The sequence below is a fragment of the Carassius gibelio genome, chromosome B21, assembly GCF_023724105.1.
Source record: "Carassius gibelio isolate Cgi1373 ecotype wild population from Czech Republic chromosome B21, carGib1.2-hapl.c, whole genome shotgun sequence".
Classification (NCBI taxonomy): Eukaryota; Metazoa; Chordata; class Actinopteri; order Cypriniformes; family Cyprinidae; genus Carassius; species Carassius gibelio.
The window spans coordinates 21,265,573-21,283,580 of NC_068416.1; the positions used below are offsets into that span (position 1 = coordinate 21,265,573).

General features: G+C 35.9%; 2 protein-coding genes across 3 annotated transcripts; one reads left to right on the forward strand and one right to left on the reverse strand.

The window, feature by feature from the left end:
• Positions 1 to 291: 291 nt before the first annotated feature.
• Positions 292 to 5,095, reverse strand: LOC127985480 (probable low affinity copper uptake protein 2). 2 transcript variants are annotated; one of them, XM_052587490.1, is made up of 4 exons: positions 4,879 to 5,095; positions 3,446 to 3,512; positions 1,506 to 1,776; positions 292 to 1,350 (listed from the first exon to the last, which is right to left on the reverse strand). In XM_052587490.1, exons 1-4 carry the CDS (start codon positions 4,882 to 4,884, stop codon positions 1,185 to 1,187), a joined length of 510 nt encoding a protein of 169 aa, XP_052443450.1. In that variant the 5' UTR covers positions 4,885 to 5,095; the 3' UTR covers positions 292 to 1,184. The 2 variants fall into 2 exon arrangements, with proteins under 2 accessions (XP_052443450.1, XP_052443451.1); XM_052587491.1 differs by lacking the exon at positions 3,446 to 3,512 and having other exon boundaries at positions 4,879 to 5,085.
• A 328-nt stretch (positions 5,096 to 5,423) lies between these two features.
• Positions 5,424 to 16,277, forward strand: LOC127985478 (ER degradation-enhancing alpha-mannosidase-like protein 3). Its single transcript, XM_052587488.1, has 20 exons — positions 5,424 to 6,061; positions 7,339 to 7,384; positions 7,574 to 7,674; positions 8,182 to 8,221; positions 8,376 to 8,488; positions 8,685 to 8,838; positions 9,323 to 9,457; positions 9,544 to 9,649; positions 9,801 to 9,898; positions 10,001 to 10,126; positions 10,932 to 11,015; positions 11,137 to 11,220; positions 11,335 to 11,459; positions 11,568 to 11,733; positions 12,066 to 12,217; positions 12,330 to 12,450; positions 13,190 to 13,366; positions 13,454 to 13,619; positions 13,714 to 13,905; positions 14,277 to 16,277. The coding sequence occupies exons 1-20, from the start codon at positions 5,916 to 5,918 to the stop codon at positions 14,477 to 14,479; spliced, it is 2,535 nt and encodes an 844-aa protein (XP_052443448.1). The 5' UTR covers positions 5,424 to 5,915; the 3' UTR covers positions 14,480 to 16,277.
• The last annotated feature ends 1,731 nt before the right edge of the window (positions 16,278 to 18,008 follow it).

Sequence of the window (18,008 nt, forward strand, 5' to 3'; positions counted from 1 at the left end):
ATACACATTAAATTGATATAGTGATGACATCTAAAAAATAATCTATTTCAAAAATCTTTAAACCTTTGATTTATCAGATAATCACGAAAAAAAAAAATTATAGGTTCCACAAAAGTATTAAGGAGCACAACTATTTTGAACATTGACCAGAAATGCTTATATAATTTTCCCCCTTTTTATTTGTTGTGTATACTAAACAAGCTTTAACTCCTCTACAAGAGACTTGTATGAAATAAGTGTGTGTGTGTGTGTGTGTGTGTTAAAGCCTTAGTCTAAAATGAAAACTCCACATTTATGTGGTGCAACTTAGTATTTTTTTTTTATTAAAATTCAAAGGCTGTAGAAAAGGGTGCAGACTTGTAATCAAAACCTTTAAGATATTATGCAATAAAACAAATTTCATTTTAAGCAATGGAGTAAAACAAAAAGATTGTCTGGAGGAACATTACTAACAGTGCATTTAAATCATTGCCGTGAGATTCCTAGTTTCTAATTTCTGCTCTCAGTCAGTTTCCATTTGTCTGTCTTGCTGGCGAACATTAACTAAGGCCACATGATTTGCAATTCTCTTTTTAACCTGTTTGTTCTGCTATTCAGCAGTAATTCCCAGCATGACACCAAAATGCCTGATCTAGGCTCAAGTAGGAAGTTTATTATGAGGTTTAAAACTAGTGTGATTTCCCGAAATAACAGAAAACCACCAGCTACAGTAAAGCAAATCTCAGAGAAGACAATTAAACATTCATCTGTGTAACAGAAAATTAGCTTATTAATTACATCAGTAGTTTTAGAAAGTATAAAACCGCTCAATGAGGCACATCTCCAATTTAGTACAGTGCTGACTGTTTGAACAAGAGGACACAACATCATACAACCTCAAACGTATTGTGTTTCCAATGAGCTTTAAAATCTAATCTCTAAAAACTTTTGAAAGTCGGTTTTTAACCTTTTTTACAAAGGTTACCGGCAAATTTCAGTTAAATAAGATTTCATGCAAAATACAACCTTAAAAACGGTTCAAAATGAGAATCATCCCTGTTCAGTCTTCATATCGCAACATCTCTTCTTGTCTTATTGGTTGTGGCCACACAAACCTTGCATCTTGCTCTTGATCTAGAGTCCGCAGTCAACTCAGATGAACATTTCGAAATGCCGACCACATGTTTCTGTTCTCTCGTGTCTTCTCAAATCTGATTCAGTAGAGGAAAAGCCAGAAAGTATCCCAAGACAGATCCAATGATGACCCCCAGGAAGATCCACACGTTGTAGGACATGACACAGAGCATGAGCATGTAGCCCAGCGTCACCTGCAGGATGTGTATGGCGGTCTGGAGGCAGTGCAGAAGCCAGCTGAAGAAGGAAAGAGACATTTGTAGGAGGGCAGAGATTCATTAAGCTACGAGGTATAAATAATCATCAACTCATTGGTTATCTTTCAATCGGATTCCACCGATTTGGATGTCATTACAGTTCAAAACACTTCCTAGTTGTCTTGTGAGCATTACCTCTTCTTAACAGCGGTGGTGCTGTCAGCAGTGGGGGCCGTATTCTCGGTGGGAGCTAATGAGATCTCAGAGGGGCTGTTGTTCAGAGAAGAGCTTCCCCCTTGACACTTCATGACAGGGGCGAAACAGGACGCTCCAGGTGAGAGAGACACCGGAGCGGATGAATGCTTCATGGAGGGTCGCTTCTGTTGTCCGATAGTGACCTTCCACACTTTCAGAAGCTCGTAGATCACTGTGAGCAGTAGAACGACAAAGACCGACAACACCATTCCTGTAGAGAGAGAAATCAAGACACGCGCTTTACACACTTTAGATTGCTAATCGAACTTTTAAAATTACAGGTATAAAGTGTTTTTTAACACTAGGGTTTTAAGATCAAAATGTTAATATAAAAATTATTAAAATGTAAGCCCTTCAGGTTTATATAGCTAAAATCAGTTGTTAAAAATGTAGTAAATGTTCAGATAAAATGTTTAAATGTAAACAAAAACCAATATAGTTTTTATAGTTGGCATTAAATAGTTAAATAATTTAACAAATGTTTCTCTTTCAGTAAAGATGCATTACAGAATGCTATAGTTTAACAGAAAAGTAACATTTATAATGTTATTTATTTATTCGCTATTTAACGCCAGGCCAGTATTAAGGCTAATTTCATGGCGATCTCTGAATAAATTATACAAATTATACAATCAACAAAAGGAAAAAGACATTTACGATGTATACTAAAATACATTCAGGCGATAGATACATTTTTAAATAAGTCAGTTATTAATAATGTTACAAAATAATTCTGTTTCAAATAAATACTGTTCTTTCATACCTTCTATTATTTTTTTTATTTTTATTTTTAAATTGTAACAACATTTCACAATATTGCTAAAAATAATGAGGATAAGAGACTTCAGAAACAGTTTTAAAATATTTCTAACCCCAATTTACATATATCATTATCTGTCTGACTCTTACAATGAACTGAAACCAACCGGGAGCAAACCAAATCAGGAAGCTGTTGTTTACGTGATTCCCACAGTATGACTGAATATACGCACATTCAAGCCCTACACTACAATATAATAATATACTCTATAAAGCTGTGGCATTTCTACAACAAAGAGCCTGATGTCAAAACTGAAACGGCTGGCCAATTTTCTGGAATATTTCAAGCTCACCATTGTCTGAGATGCACCTGTAACTTCAATTAAAGGCAGTATGTGTATGTATGTATATATAATATAATAATTTAAACTGAAGTAAATTCAAATTAAAATGAAAAAATAACACTGCAATAATTGATGAGATATTTGTAATTTGTGCAAGAACTATTACTTTAATGTGAAGTAACATGTACATAAAAAAAGTTAACCTGTTAACTATCACTCACATTTTTTAACATAGACTTGAAAGTGCATGATCCAAACTGAAATTTTTATAATTCATGACTGAAAACATTTTGGTACATGATTTTGACGTACCATTTTCATGGTAATGGAATGTTTGAATTTAAAATGGGTTTCAAAGGATGAATTTTGAGATGTTATGTTTTCAAGTGATATATCATTTCTGATGATTTCTAAAATGTGAAAAAGGCAACAAAGAAGACTTTTTTTTTTTTTTTGGACAAAGGTCAGAACTTGTATGTTTTTGGGGTGCACTCTTGCCATAAATTAATCTATTACTTTTCCTACATCATTCTTAACAAAAAGAATTGGTAAAATATCTATTTAGGAGTTTTAGACCTTTCCAACGATATATAGTTTGTTATTAGATTAGGATTTAATTGTAATATAGTGAAGTAAATGTAGGTGTCTCACCGAGGGGACGGCTGACAGTTAACAGGTTAAACAACTTTTGCATCTAACTGATAAAAGATGGTTTGGTATAAATCATGTATGCGCATTATCCTATCATGTTCGATCTTGTTTGTAAATCCTATGTACCTGCAGGTCCACGCACATCCCAGAAGTCAAACAACAGCGTGACATTGCTGGATCCCTCAAAGTGCATCTGCAGAAGACAGAATAAGCAGGCTTGTAATTTGTGACATGTTTCCGTTGGGGGTTGACTATCACTCTTGGGAAGAGTCCATAAATAGAAGTTAATGATGCTTCCATTACCTTGTCAAAACAGGTAATGCAATCTTGCCAGTCCTTGAAGTTCAATCCTGGACCTCTGATTAACTACTATTATTCACACCGCAATATTTCAATGCCATCAAGCTTTACTTTTTGCATGACTTTCTTAAATTACCCAAGCAACTGTCAGAAGACACAATATATCAAAGCTAGATCTGAGCAGACTTTGTGGTCCTGGCTTTTCTCATTACTTCTGCAGTGTTAACGTAAAAAAAAAACATTAGAAAAGAGTGGTAGAGGAAGCTTAACCATTTACATGTGACAGTCACATTACAGGAAACAGCCCCTTGAAGACTGACACATTAAACTTGTACTAACAAGTGTGCTTCAGGAAGTACAGAACGAAGAGCAGAAGACAAGGAGGTCCCTGTTATGCTCCAGATCAACAACATTCCATCACTCGCTATAATCATGAGTAAATCTGCCTGTCCTGTCTTCAGAAGCAAAATTTAAGAATTCCATCCAATCCATTTCAAGAACTGGAGAATTCCAGGGTCCTGCTCTGGAGATAGTTTTGCATTAGCCAAATGGAGACAAGTGGCTTTTGATACATTTGTGTCCTTATCAAGAACTTCCCAGTGTTATCTAGGAGCAGCTGTGTAAGCTCTCACCTGAATACATCTTTTATTTGTTCTGTGAAATGCTGTTGCCTTGTCAACTTCAGTGTAAATATAGATCAAAAGAATCATTTTGACAGTTTTGCAAAACCTGCTACTTGTCCATGATGTGATGTGATAGAATGACAGCCTTAGGTTGATGATACACAGGGCAACTTTTTGAGCAATGTTGCCGGGCAACTTTAGCTAATGTTACTGTCAAAGTAGAATCAGGTGAGACCCAGGGCTGACGACTGATCTAAAGTATCCATATAGACATTTTTAGTCTTTTTTTTTTTTTTTTTTTAAATTGGGAAAGTGCCCAAGAAACATTGCTCAAAAAGCCTTAGTCCTCTTCACTTTTATTAAAGGAATAATTATAATTATTAATAAGGCTGTCAGTTCCCAATATTGAGGAGGTTAAATGTAATTTCCATGTTTAGTAGGAATGATCTTTTTAAGTAACTATTAACATAACGCAATGGTGTATTAAAATGAAATATGCATATCTATGTAGTAAAAACAGCAACAACCCACTTAATGCTTAACATCTGTCTTGGATTACAGATGCATTTATTTATTTATTTACTGACTATAATTTATCTGCGTGAAATCAATGAAATTGTAGAAAGTAAAACTTACATTCATGATGAAGTCGCGTGCGATCGTCTAAAAAGGAGTTCAGGTAAATTTAAGACAGATGACACGACCCTTGCATCAGAAACACACATTTCACTACCCCCTGCGACTCAACGGCCAAGTTAGACACATTTTTCTGTGCCCGACTGCCCGTACAGCAAGGCAGTTGAAAAGCACTCAGCCCAAACAAAAAAGTGCCGTTACATCACGAGGCTTTATTTATATGCGCCGAAAAGGATTATGGGAGTTGAAGTCCTCTGCGTGTCCAATGCGGAAATGAACTAAAAATCGATTAAAACTACATACCACTCTAAAAAATACGTTATAAATGCAATTTAACTTGTGTAAAGACATGTTAAATACGGGTTACAACGGGTTTGTATACATGTATTCAATATTATTTTTAAGAAATACGGTAAATAATACGATACAAGCTTTATAACCAAATCACATAAAATTTTGTGTTTAAATACAGTTTTGGTATAATACAACAATATTAAATGAATAAAGCAATAAATCAACCCAGCCTTTATGTATTCTGTGCCCATTGGCTCTTGGTGATGATGCCATCAGCTCGCGCCCGGATGAGGCTGGTCAATCGGCTAAACCAAACTCCGCGAAATGAGGGGCTAAATCTAGACAGAATGGAGATTATCATGAGATGGACGCAGTCAGTTCGAAAGTATATATGTCCAGAAATTTTAAGAGGGTCTAACGAGATTACAAAAGTATTGTTAGTGCTGGGAAATACATTCGTAGGCAAGTTTGCTAGTTAGCTCGTTAGCTCGACAAGTAGAGGCAGTGTTGTAAGTAAAGAAATTGTCAGAAGCACTTATCCAAAATACATAGTCACTTGTTTTCAGTTTTTCTGGAGATTACGAAATAAGACCGTTAAGGTAGGAAAATAAAATCAACTAATGTCAACGAACTGCATAGGACAAGATAAGAAGTTATTAACGTAAACATTGACAGGCCTAAGGGTAACTTAGTTATATTTTAAAGGGGCTAAAAGAGCAGGTTTTGAAAAAATACCTCTTTAAATGGGGGGAAACTGGATCAGAAAAGAAACAAATAGTTTTGGTGGGATTGTCATGGCTCTGGCAGCTGTGTTATTCTCTTGTCTTGTGATTGGAGTCACTGGTCAAGATGGACAGGCAATGACTGCAGAGGAGAAGTCCGAAATCAGGTGAGTTTAGCTGCGGTGGCCTGACGGGATTTGGCGTGATTATTTTGATGATTGATGGCAGGTCGAATATTTATGGTAAATGGTGGTGACAAACAAGACGTTTACTATTTACGTGTACATTTATATTTGGTGACATGACTTGTCAAACATTTCTTACCTTATACTCTGATGATGATGATGACAGGCTGTAATGCTTTATATAATGGTAAACATTATCCATGAACTTTAATTCCATGTCATTTTGGTTTTGTCTGACATGTTACACCAAATATGTGTTCTTGGGCTGTAAATCTCTATATGACCTCATTGCTTCAGTGGTTGAGTCTTGTTTACTGGGAGAGGTTTGCTTCAGAACACAATGTTGATGAAAACAGTTAATCAGTTTAACTTAATCATTTAGTTTGCTGTCATGCTGATTCCTGTTTTTCAAACGCCACGGTGTGGTGTGTCTTTATCTAAGAGGTTATACCTTTATACAGCTTCAGACTCAGGATGTGGACATACAGTAGCAGACATTTGATATGTTTGGTATTTGGGTCCACCATCTACATATATCTACATATATTTAATATATAGTTTGGGGTCAGTTAGGTATTTGATTTTTTTGTAATGTTTTTGAGTTTTAAAGTCTCTTTAAGACTTTTTATTTGCACAGTAAAACAGTCATATTGTGAAATATTATTGCAGTTTAAAGTGAGTATTTTCTGTTTCAATAAATTTATAAATAATATTCATTTCTGTAATGGCAAATCAGCCATTACTAATTTATTCTGCTGTGCCACATGGTCCTTCAGAAATAGTTCTAATATGCTGTTTTGGTACTTAAGAAACATCATTATTATCATTGCTGAAAACAGTTGCCCTGCTTAATATTTTTGTGGAAACTGTGATAGGCCAAGGTTTATTTATTTATTTTTCTCAGAATTCTTTTATGAATAGAAAGTTGAAATAAGAGCATTTAATATAAATGTCAAATTGTTTATAAAAAAAATTTAAAAAAACTTCCTGACCCCCAAATTTAAACTTTATATGCACATACATTCATATATATATATATACAGACTGCCTACAGCAGTGACATTATGTATTTTTGTTCTAATGTGAATGTGGAAGGTATACAATAAAAGGTAACCTTATTGGTGACTTCTTAATGTTGTTGACTTCTGCAACATTTACTGTTGCAGTTGAACTGAGTTTACATGGACATTTCCATTGCTTTTTTCTAGTGATATGAAAGAGTAAATGCTGCACATTCTTATTTATTTTATATTTTTTAGGGACCAAATTCTAGAGATGTTTGATCATGCCTATAACAGTTACATGGTGAGTAAATACCCAGAATATGTTTGTTTATAATTCAGGAATAATTTTAAATTAGTGTCCACAAACAAGAACATTGGTTTCCTGAATCATTTGTATGTATTGGACCTAAATGAAATAAAATGTGGAAAGGAATGCATCTGTTATTAAGACTATTTGAGATGCACTGTCTCTCCTTCTGTTCTCTTTTAGGACTATGCCTACCCAGCAGATGAATTGATGCCCCTCAGCTGTAGAGGAAGGGTAAGAGGGCTGGAACCCAATCGAGGAGACATTGATGACTCTCTGGGAAAGTGAGTCAAGCTCATAATCATTCTGTATAAAGTAGTGCTGTCAAACGATTAATCTCATCCAAAATAAAAGTTTTGTTTACATAATATATGTGTGTACTGTATATTTATTATGTATATATATACATACACACACATGCATGTATACATTTCAGAAAAATGTTTTGTTCATATACTTAATATATTTATATATAATATAAATCAAAATATATACTCTTTGTGTGTGTGTGTGTGTGTGTGTGTTTATATATACATACCCAGTATACACATATATATATTATGTAGACAAAAAATTTTATTTTGGATGACAGCACTAGTATAAAGTGATACATTTACCAATTTTATTAAAACTTTTGCTGCACATGACTCTTGTAATCACATGTTACTTTGGATTCTGGAAATATGACCAGTCAGTTTGCTAGATTTAGTTTCAAAGATTGATTGATGGGACATCTGAAAGTCCTTGATTCTTTGGGATATTAATGGCTACGTCTCTTTCCCTCTTAACAGGTTCTCTTTAACATTAATAGACACTTTAGATACTCTTGTGGTGAGTTAAATCTTTTCCAATTTAATGGAACTTGATCAAAAACATTAATGATGTTTATTTAATCGGCCAGACATGTTAAGCAAGCTCATTCAAATCAATACTAAGGACATAATAATAGATGCTTCTGAAGTGTTGTTTCCTGTGTTTTGAGCAGTTGTTAAACAAACTGGATGAATTTGAGGAGGCTGTGAAGAAGACCGTGCGAGACGTCAGATTTGATAATGACATCGTCGTCTCTGTCTTTGAGACCAATATCCGTGTGCTGGGGTACGAATCATGATGTTTCTTTAGCTTTAGATGTGTTTACTGGGTAAAAAAAAAAAACTGAGCAGGAATACAGTAGATTTTCAAGCAGGTTTATAAGACATAATTAGATTTACAGGCCTTATGCTCCAAGTTCACTGTTTTTATAGACTTCCTCCATGAAATGCATTATTGATGAAACTTCTCCGTTTTCTTCCAGTGGCTTGTTGGGTGCCCATGTCATGGCAGATGTTCTAAAGCAGCGTGGAGAGAAAATGCAGTGGTACAGAGATGAACTGCTACACATGGCCAAAGAACTGGGCTTCCGCCTCCTGCCTGCCTTTAACACCTCCAGTGGCCTTCCTTATCCTCGAGTAACTGCACCACTATTGACTGATACTTGAATAATTTGACCTGTCCTTCTGTTGGCAGCAGAATGACATAAAGGTGTAATTCACTGCTGGCAAGATGGGCTTTTAATAAAACGTGAATAATTTGAAATCGGTGCTACATGACTAGAAAAAAAGGGTTGTGTTTTTCCATTTTGACAAATAGTTCAATACACATTCTGCACTTTTCATTTTGGCACTGATCGTCTATCAATCTAACTGTCCTTAAGTGGTAATATTAAATAAAATGCTAACTGAATAATACAATAGATTGATTTTTAGGGGATATACATTTAATCACTATGCAAAATAATTTTCTTTTTATTTTGGGGTGAAATGTAACATGGATCCTATAGCACAAAACACTAGTCACTTTTTGCCTTTTTTATTTTATCACAAATTTTTGTTACATTTTAAACCTTGATCAGACATTTCCTTTAAATGTTTTCATTCTCATTTTCCTCTTCAGGTAAATTTGCGCTATGGGGTCATCAGCCCCCTTTCTCGGACCGGAACGGAGTCGGACACTTGCACTGCTTGTGCAGGCACCATGATTCTGGAGTTTGCAGCTCTCAGCCGACTGTCCGGGGACCCAATCTTTGAGGTAAACATCCTTCATGTTTTCTTACTAATTACAGATCAAGACTCCGACTCAGTGAGAAGTGTGTGCTAAGAGGTTGTTCATACTAGGAGCACGCTAGGAAAGCTTTGGATGTCCTCTGGGAGAAAAGGCAAAGAGGAAGTGACCTTGTCGGCACTGTGATCAACATCCACAATGGAGACTGGGTTCGCAGAGGTGTGCCCTCATACTGACACTTCTAGTTGCTGTCATTTCCTTTGCACAGTAAAAATAAATGTCCCACAGAGTCACTTCACCATAACTAATCCCACTTTGACTCTTACAGAGACCGTATTCATATCAGTACCTTCTCTGTTTCTCATGACAGATAGTGGTGTTGGCGCTGGAATCGACTCTTATTATGAATACTTGATGAAAGCTTATATTCTTCTTGGGGACAAGGTGTACCTTAACAGATTCAACACAGTAAGGGCTCTTTGTTCTCCAGGAATAATCAAGCCTCTATTAGTCAAACAGAGCTTGTTTTACATCTATGATCTGCCCATGTGACTTTGTCTGTTGTGACAGCACTACAGTGCCATTATGAAGTACATCAGCCAGCCTCCTCTGCTGCTCAACGTGCACATGCACAACCCCACTGTAAATGTGCGAAGCTGGATGGATTCCTTGCTTGCCTTCTTCCCTGGGCTACAGGTTCACTTTTTCATCTTCTGTGTTTCAAGTTGACTCAGAGAATAGAGATATTTTTGCATTGACAAATTGGTCAGCACCAGTAGACTTTATAGATCAGTTTAGGCTGGAGTGGGGGTTAAAAATGAATGTTTCTTGATAGGGGTGCATGATAAATATCGGCCGATAAATAATGCGCATATCGTCAGTAAAGCCGGTTCTCTAATCAGTGGTAAATTCCATCAGGTGCGTGATTTCACATAGATCAGCTGTGACTACACAGAGCTGTTGTTAACGGACAAGCTGCGCAAATCCACGCTGATAATGAACGCACCTGATGGAATTTACCACTGATTAGAGAACCGGCTTTACTGACGATATGCGCATTATTTATCGGCCGATATTTATCGTGCACCCCTATTTCTTGAATAAATATGGACTTTACTGGCCAGTTGGCGACTACTTTTTTGGTTTTCTGTGATGTGTTCAAGTATACAAAAACGAAAGGAATAAAAAAAACTTTTCGAATGGCAAAAGGCAGTTTTTTCCCTCTCAGCTAGAAAGCCAAATGTTTGCTTTATTTCATTTAGTTAAGACAACAAGATGAAAATATGTATAAAATAATGATAGGTCACAACCATTGTGGTTACTATTAAGTAAAACATATTTAAACGTTTTTTCATTTCAGAAAATGAAATAAATTTAAGTGGAAGTACTGAAATTACTAAAACATTAAAAAGATATAAATGAGATGGGCCAATTTACGGCACATGACATGGTTTTGTGGTCCATGGTCACAAATGAAGTAGTATACCTAAATATCTTTCAGGTTCTGAGAGGAGACTTGAAACCTGCCATAGAGACTCATGAGATGCTGTATCAAGTGACTAAACAGCACAATTTCCTCCCCGAGGTAATTAATGGTCTAAATTTGCACAAGTCACCTTAAACCTAAACATCCTCAGTCATACAGAGATCATTTTTCAGTACTAATCCTCCAAAAGTCCTTGCCTACTATTCATTTTGTTTAACAGGCCTTCACCACCGAGTTCAGAGTTCACTGGGGCCAGCACCCATTGAGACCGGAGTTTGCTGAAAGCACATATTTCCTTTACAAAGTATGGATACCACCTGAAACAGCTGAATATGAAGGCCTACTAATAACCAACAGCAGACTACTTATTTTAGCTGTCTCCATTGTTTTGAAATAACATTTCCCGCCTCATTTCTAGGCCACAGGTGATCCTTACTATTTGAAAGTAGGCCAGTCTATAGTGGAGAAGCTAAACACTCACGCTCGGGTCCCTTGTGGCTTCGCCGCCGTACAGGATGTGAGGACAGGAACGCATGAGGACAGGTGAGAGTCCTGTTAGTAATTCCTCTATATTGTTTGTGTAGTATATATAGATTAAATTTAAAAGGCTGTAGTCAGAGGCGTCAAATAATTATGTTTGTTTGTTTCAAGGATGGATTCCTTCTTCCTGGCTGAGATGTTTAAGTACCTCTACCTGCTCTTCTCAGAGAAGAGCCAGTTGCCTATAAACATTGATGATTATATTTTCACTACTGAGGCTCATTTGCTCCCAGTATCTCTGTCTACAACCCAACCCCCCTGCCATACCAACAACACAGTAAGAGATCGCCTTATCCTCAAACGGGACTCCAAAATGATGTTCCATGTAGTATGGGACCTTTTGGATCCATAAGAAGTTTGTTTCTATGACTGAATGTTTTCTCAGACTTTGGTTTTAGAGCTTTAAATCCCCACAATGTGATATTCTCTGCAACTTTTGGCTTTATTTTTTGACTGTAATTGTCTACAATACCAGTGTAACCATCCAGAATTAGAATTTTGCATAAAACATTTGCAAATAAAACAGTTGTAACTTTTTATGCAATTTTACAAATATGTGGCTGGAAACATAGTAGTTAATGGGTTTCAACATCATTGTATACCTTTCAGGAACCTCAAGCTCATGAAGACGATTTATTTTCATACTCGTGTCCCAGTGCTCAAACCCTGTTCCCTAACAACCCCACCTTTGCCAAGACAATCAGGGACAGTTATAAATACCTCACCGGTGTGGGAAGAGCCCAGCAGGCCTCATCTGTCAGGTGGATCATATGTGACAGGTTTATCATTGAGAAGCATCTAGAATAAAAAAAGATAAGGACAAAAAAAGGGCTAACTTTTTTTTTTTTTTTAATATATATATATATAACACAGGGGGATTGAACTGCCTCTTCATGACACGGGCCTGGAGCCAATCGAGTTTCTGAAAAGCATGGGCATCTCTCTGACACCTCTTACTGAGCTGGTCTCTGCCAGCCAAGGCTCAGCATTTCAGGTTTCCTTTCATTGGACCAACCATTTTAGTATTGTTTATATACTGTTTTTGTACTTATTAATATTTTAAATGAGCTTTTCTTTTAATATATTGAGTTTGGTAGCACTTACATTGTCCTTGTTACAAATTGCATACCTATTATTACAGTAATAATGGAATTTGTATGCATAATTACATGTAACTAACCCTTAACCAAACCATAGTCATTACTCTAACCATACAAGTACATGTTATTAATTAATATTACAAACTACTTAATTTTATAATTTCATAATAATAGGACACATTCAAATAAAAATGCAGCCTTTCCATTTTTTACTTGTTTTAATAAACTTGTTTTTCGCCTTTTCGTATTTATATTTACCTTTTTAATTTATTTGGTTGTAGTTATAATAATTGTAGTACTTAAACTAAAACTTAATTTATTTTAGTTCAGTGGACCAGTCGGTTGTTTTAACATTATTTAAATACTATTGTATTATTTATTAATATTTTGAATTTGCTTTTGTGTATTATCTGTATTCATTTCCATTTATTTTTAGTAATTTTGTCATGTTCATTGTTATTTTTAAGATTAAACAAACCTTTAAAATGTTTAGTTTTTATTTTTATTTCAGCTGTATTTAATACTAGTTTTAAGTTTTAGTTAAAATTGACACTGGGACCAACTGTTGGATATCAGTGATTGATCTCTTCTTTCATATGTCAGTTCATTCATCCGTCTCTCTCTTTTCCATAGGACTCTCAGAAGGGTGTGTATAAGTTAAAGCTGGTTGCTGAGGTGAGCCAAACACCGGAGCATGAGGAAGTGGTGCCACTAATTGTGCAGCTCATTTCCCCTCCGTTTTTGGGTCAAACAGTCCTTACGGCGGGGCCAGCAAAGTTTGGAACGGATCTTACCAAACAAGAGCATGGGGTGAGGAACCTTATGATAATTTCTTGACTTTTGGCTGGTATTTTACATATTTACCACAAGTTATTGTCTCATCTGTGTCTCTCTAAGGTGAAAGGCAGCATTGTGAAGAGTGTTCCCTATACGGCGTGTGGGCCGATTGAAAACGCAGTACAGCTGCAGGGACACATAGCACTGGCACTGAGGGGAGACTGCATGTTTGCTGCCAAAGCTCGGCGCCTGCAGGAAGCTGGAGCCACCGGAGTCATCTTCATTGGTGAGATCTAGTGTAACATTACTTGAAGACTATGCTCTTGATTTCTCTGCATTGTCTTAGAATCCGGACCCTTCGGTTTTGAATGTCCTCACAGATCACAGAGAGGGCAGCAGCAGTGCTGAGACTCCACTCTTCCAGATGGTTGGAGATGGAGAGCCTACCGATGACATCACAGTTCCCCTGGTGTTCCTCTTCAGCAAAGAGGGAGCTATACTCACTGCCGCTCTGCAAGAACATCACAATGTGGATGTCCTCTTGCTACCCAAAGAAAAACAACTAGGAAAAGGTATTTGACTAGACAAAAACTACTGAATATAGATTACTTCTGTACTCTTAGTTTGTTGACATCAGCAAATAGTCAATTTGGTCAGCATATTAAATTTTGTAAGTCAAAAATGTGCTAGTTTTTTTTTTTTTTTTTTTTTTTTTTTTTTTGCAGGCATTATATTTTATATATTACTTTTAGAAACGTTTATAGCATTTTACATTGTTTTTATTTATTTCTAAATTCAGATAGATTCAATTATCTTTTCTAGATAGATAGATAGATAGATAGATAGATTTTTACATTTTGTACAATTTATCGATTAAAATATACAAGCCACTTTTTAAGGTGGAATCCAATTTTGAGTTTCTGCCTTTCTTTTTTCCTTTTAGAAAAACCTGAGAAGCTAAATATTAAGTTCCGTTTAGCTAAGGAAGGAGAGTTCGCCGAGGGTGAGACTGAAAGCACTACCATCCAGCTAGTGCTGGACCAGAGCGAGACTGACACAGAGACAAACAATGAGGCCGCATCATTGAACAGGGAAAACCAGGAGACCTGCAGCTCTCCGCTGAAAGACCCTGAGAGCAGCCCCTGACACTGGGATCAGCCGTGACCACGGTCCCCTTCACAGAACGCAGGGCTGTTGCTCCCTGTCACCGATCTCGGATCAGAAAATGCAGGCTGTGCTATGGAAAATGTACCATCTGAGCTCCTCACAGGGGGATCACAAGTCCTCCCCTGGTTAAGATTGGTCTTATCTTGCATAGTTGGGGACTATATTGATCTGCACAGAGTGAGATGGTACAACACATGAAGCTGCTGTCTCTCTGATATCGTGGTAGTTGCAATAGATTCTTCTCAGTTGTCTACAATTGAAAAGCATCGGTTTTGGGTAATAAAGAGGTGTAAAAGATTCTCTCACGCCACTTTATGTGGATCAGGTTTATTTTAATGTTTTTCATTCACTGCAGATCACTGGTTCTCAGTTTTGTGCATTTATTTTATTTTATTATACCCCGTATTTTTCGGACTATAAGTCGCACCAAACTATAAGTCGCATTTATTTAGAACCAAGAACCAAGAGAAAATATTACCGTCTACAGCCGCGAGAGGGCGCTCTATACTGCTCAGTGTAGACTACAGGAGCACTGTGCAGCATAGAGCGCCCTCTTGCGGCTGTATATGGTAATGTTTTCTGTTAGTTCATTTCTCTTGGTTCATGTCAAAAATAATTTTGATAAATAAGTCGCACCTGACTATAAGTCGCAGGACCAGCCAAACTATGAAAAAAGTGCGACCTTATAGTCCGGAAAATACAGTAATATAATGCATTCTTAAAGTGTAAGCGGCTTGAAGTCTTCAGGACATCCTTAACACAGACCCATGACCAAACCCAAAATCAGTGTTGAAATGAGGAAGAATGGACCAATAAAACATAGTTCAAAATGTTTTAGATACAGAAACATCAGGGAAATCAATGATCTGACTTGAACATGTGTGCATGTGTGTGTGTGAAAGGCATGTATGGTGGTGGCCTTTATCATAATGTAACATACTCTGTGCACTTCATCATGTGCCAATAATTCATATTTGTGTATGTGTGTGCATATTTGCAGCCAATGCATTAATCTCGCTTTCATGCAGTGACTGGTGGGGCGTTTTTTAATTGCCCTTTCCTCTACCAAAAACTTGCGTCTGTCATGAACGCCCAAGACACAGGCTGATTAAAAAGTGCTAAATAATTGTTTTGTGCAATGAAAAAACCATTTGTGCATCAGGGTGATGATGAAAATGAGTCGTATGTATTTAGATTAGTCTAATTTAGCTATTAATGACTGCCTACTTTGTCACTTGCACAGCTTCACCAACACACTAGAGGTGCTGCTTACACTAGACTCATCTCTTTCCTTATATCATCTGAGAATATTTCAAATGCATCAATGTTATTAGACTAGCTTTTGCATTGAGTGTCACAGCCGTAATGTAGCTCAAGAGTTTAATACAATCTGTTGCTTTATAGCATGCAGAGAACGGTTATATCAACCCCAAACCTTTCCATTCCTAATCTTAATTCTAATGTACACTTTGTATTTTGTCACGGATGGCTGTTTTCAAAAGGATGTCAACCTGTGTACCTCTTGTTTCACAAAGGGCTTATGTCTGATTCACTTAAGTTTGAGGGCATCATATAGATTAGATGGGATTATATTTATTTAAGATATTTTCTATACATTAACTTGAGATGAAGATACTTGTCAGAAGGGTCATCTGAAGCATTTCTTGAGGGCCAAAGGATGTAATACAAGATTTTTATAGCCTCTTTTTAATATCCTTTTTGTATTGACTGATGAAATGTTAGCACTTGCCATTAAAAAAAAGTTTATGGCCCTGAATTCTTTTTCTTTTTCTGTGATATGTTTTATATTATATATTTATATAGGCTATATATATAATTATTATTTAAAAATATATATATTCAAGAATTACATATATGAATTATAATAAATAACACAAACAGGAATTAAATCAATTGTCTTATTTTATTTTCCTTGGTGATTTTGAATAGATGACATTCAGTTATTGTGGCATCATACAGAACTCATTTGCTATCTATCTATCTAATATATATGGACTCTATAAAATATTTTTCTTTGTAGAAAGCCCTGTAGAAAAGTCTCTTGCCTCCTGTGCACATCCTGTTTGGATTTCTGTCCCAGGATTCGATCCACATATAAGCAAGCAGCACAAATCTTTTTATAAAGTAAACTGTACATCTCAGCACTGTATGTCATCAGTTTTAACCTCACTGAGGTGAGGTGTCAAAATTAATTCATGGGACTTGTAAGTTTTCATGTATGTTTTGTTTTGAATCTCTTTGGTTTGCAGTGGCCATCAAATTCCGGCCATTCAGGCCACGTACCATGAACCCAAGCAATTTGAAAAGGTCCCTTTAGAAATGAGGTATCAACTTCTGAAAATAATTACATGTCTCACTATTATTGTTACATTTGAGTCTTGAAGGTTGTGGATCTCTGAATAAGATGGTGATAAAAATTCAAATTAAAAGCTTTTTACAACATTTAATACATATTTATTATCTCTGTACTCAGGCAAAGACCTTGAGCTGTCTGATGGCAACAGCCATGGACACCCCAGATTGAGAGCAAAAACATAATGCTCAATAAAGAAAGCAGGAAAAATGTTTTTGTGCCTGTACATTCATGTGTGTATTTGTTTGTTTATTTTTCAAGAAGCAATGCATAAAGAAGAAAAGAAACAGTCTGTATGTCGTAATTTTGGCCACTAGGTGCCACTATAAGCGTGAATTAAATTTTTTATAAACATGACATCTGAATTCCCATGTTATTTTTTTTATCATTTTCCTACTCTTAATTTATTACTAATGAGTCTAATACAATAAATGTCATATTTATGCTATAGCTGAACACAATAACACTAAACTGGCATTCATTTTAGAACCAACAATAAGGTTGAACTATTGTTTTTTCTCAGGAGTATTTATCATGAGTGTCCAATTGGGGCAAGCTAAAATGTTTTATACAGTTATTTTAAGACAGTTTATTATTTACCATTTCTCTCTTCCAAAACAAGGATTTTATACTTTTGAAATTTTTTGCAATTGAGCAGTCTTACATTTTATTTAACATTTTTACATTTTACTGAAAAGACAGTAGTGAATGGGTGCCACCAGAATGAGTACAAACAACCGATAAACACAGAATAACAATCATATGTCTCAAAAATTGATCTGTTTCTTACAAACATATAGATTTTCACTTCATAAGATGTTAATTGATTGACTGGAGTCGTGTGATTTAATAGTAGTTTCAGTCGTTTGGACTCTCATTCTGACGGCACCCATTCACTACATTGGATCCATTTGTGAGCATTTGATGTAGGCTAATGCTGAATTTCTCCTAATCTGTTTTGATGAAGACACAAACTCCTCTACATCTTGTATGGTCTGAAGGAGTACATTTTCGTTTTTTTTTTTTTTTTTTTTTTTTTTTGTGTGTGAATTAAATGTAAGTTTGGCAAGTTCCCCCCAAATATACAGTTTGATAACATGCTCTGCTATTATTTTTTATGAAATAAATTCTTTT

Bases quoted from the DNA above. Each gene is read 5' to 3' on its own strand.
- LOC127985480 (XM_052587490.1), bottom strand. The intron at 1,777-3,445 runs GTACATAGGATT...CTCTCTCTACAG, and splicing joins GGATGTGCGTGGACCTGCAG to GAATGGTGTTGTCGGTCTTT. The intron at 1,351-1,505 runs GTAATGCTCACA...TTCCTTCTTCAG, and splicing joins ACCACCGCTGTTAAGAAGAG to CTGGCTTCTGCACTGCCTCC.
- LOC127985478 (XM_052587488.1), top strand. From the start codon at position 5,916: ATGGGGGGAAACTGGATCAGAAAAGAAACAAATAGTTTTGGTGGGATT. The intron at 11,221-11,334 runs GTATGGATACCA...CCTCATTTCTAG, and splicing joins GCACATATTTCCTTTACAAA to GCCACAGGTGATCCTTACTA. The intron at 11,734-12,065 runs GTAAGAGATCGC...TATACCTTTCAG, and splicing joins CCTGCCATACCAACAACACA to GAACCTCAAGCTCATGAAGA.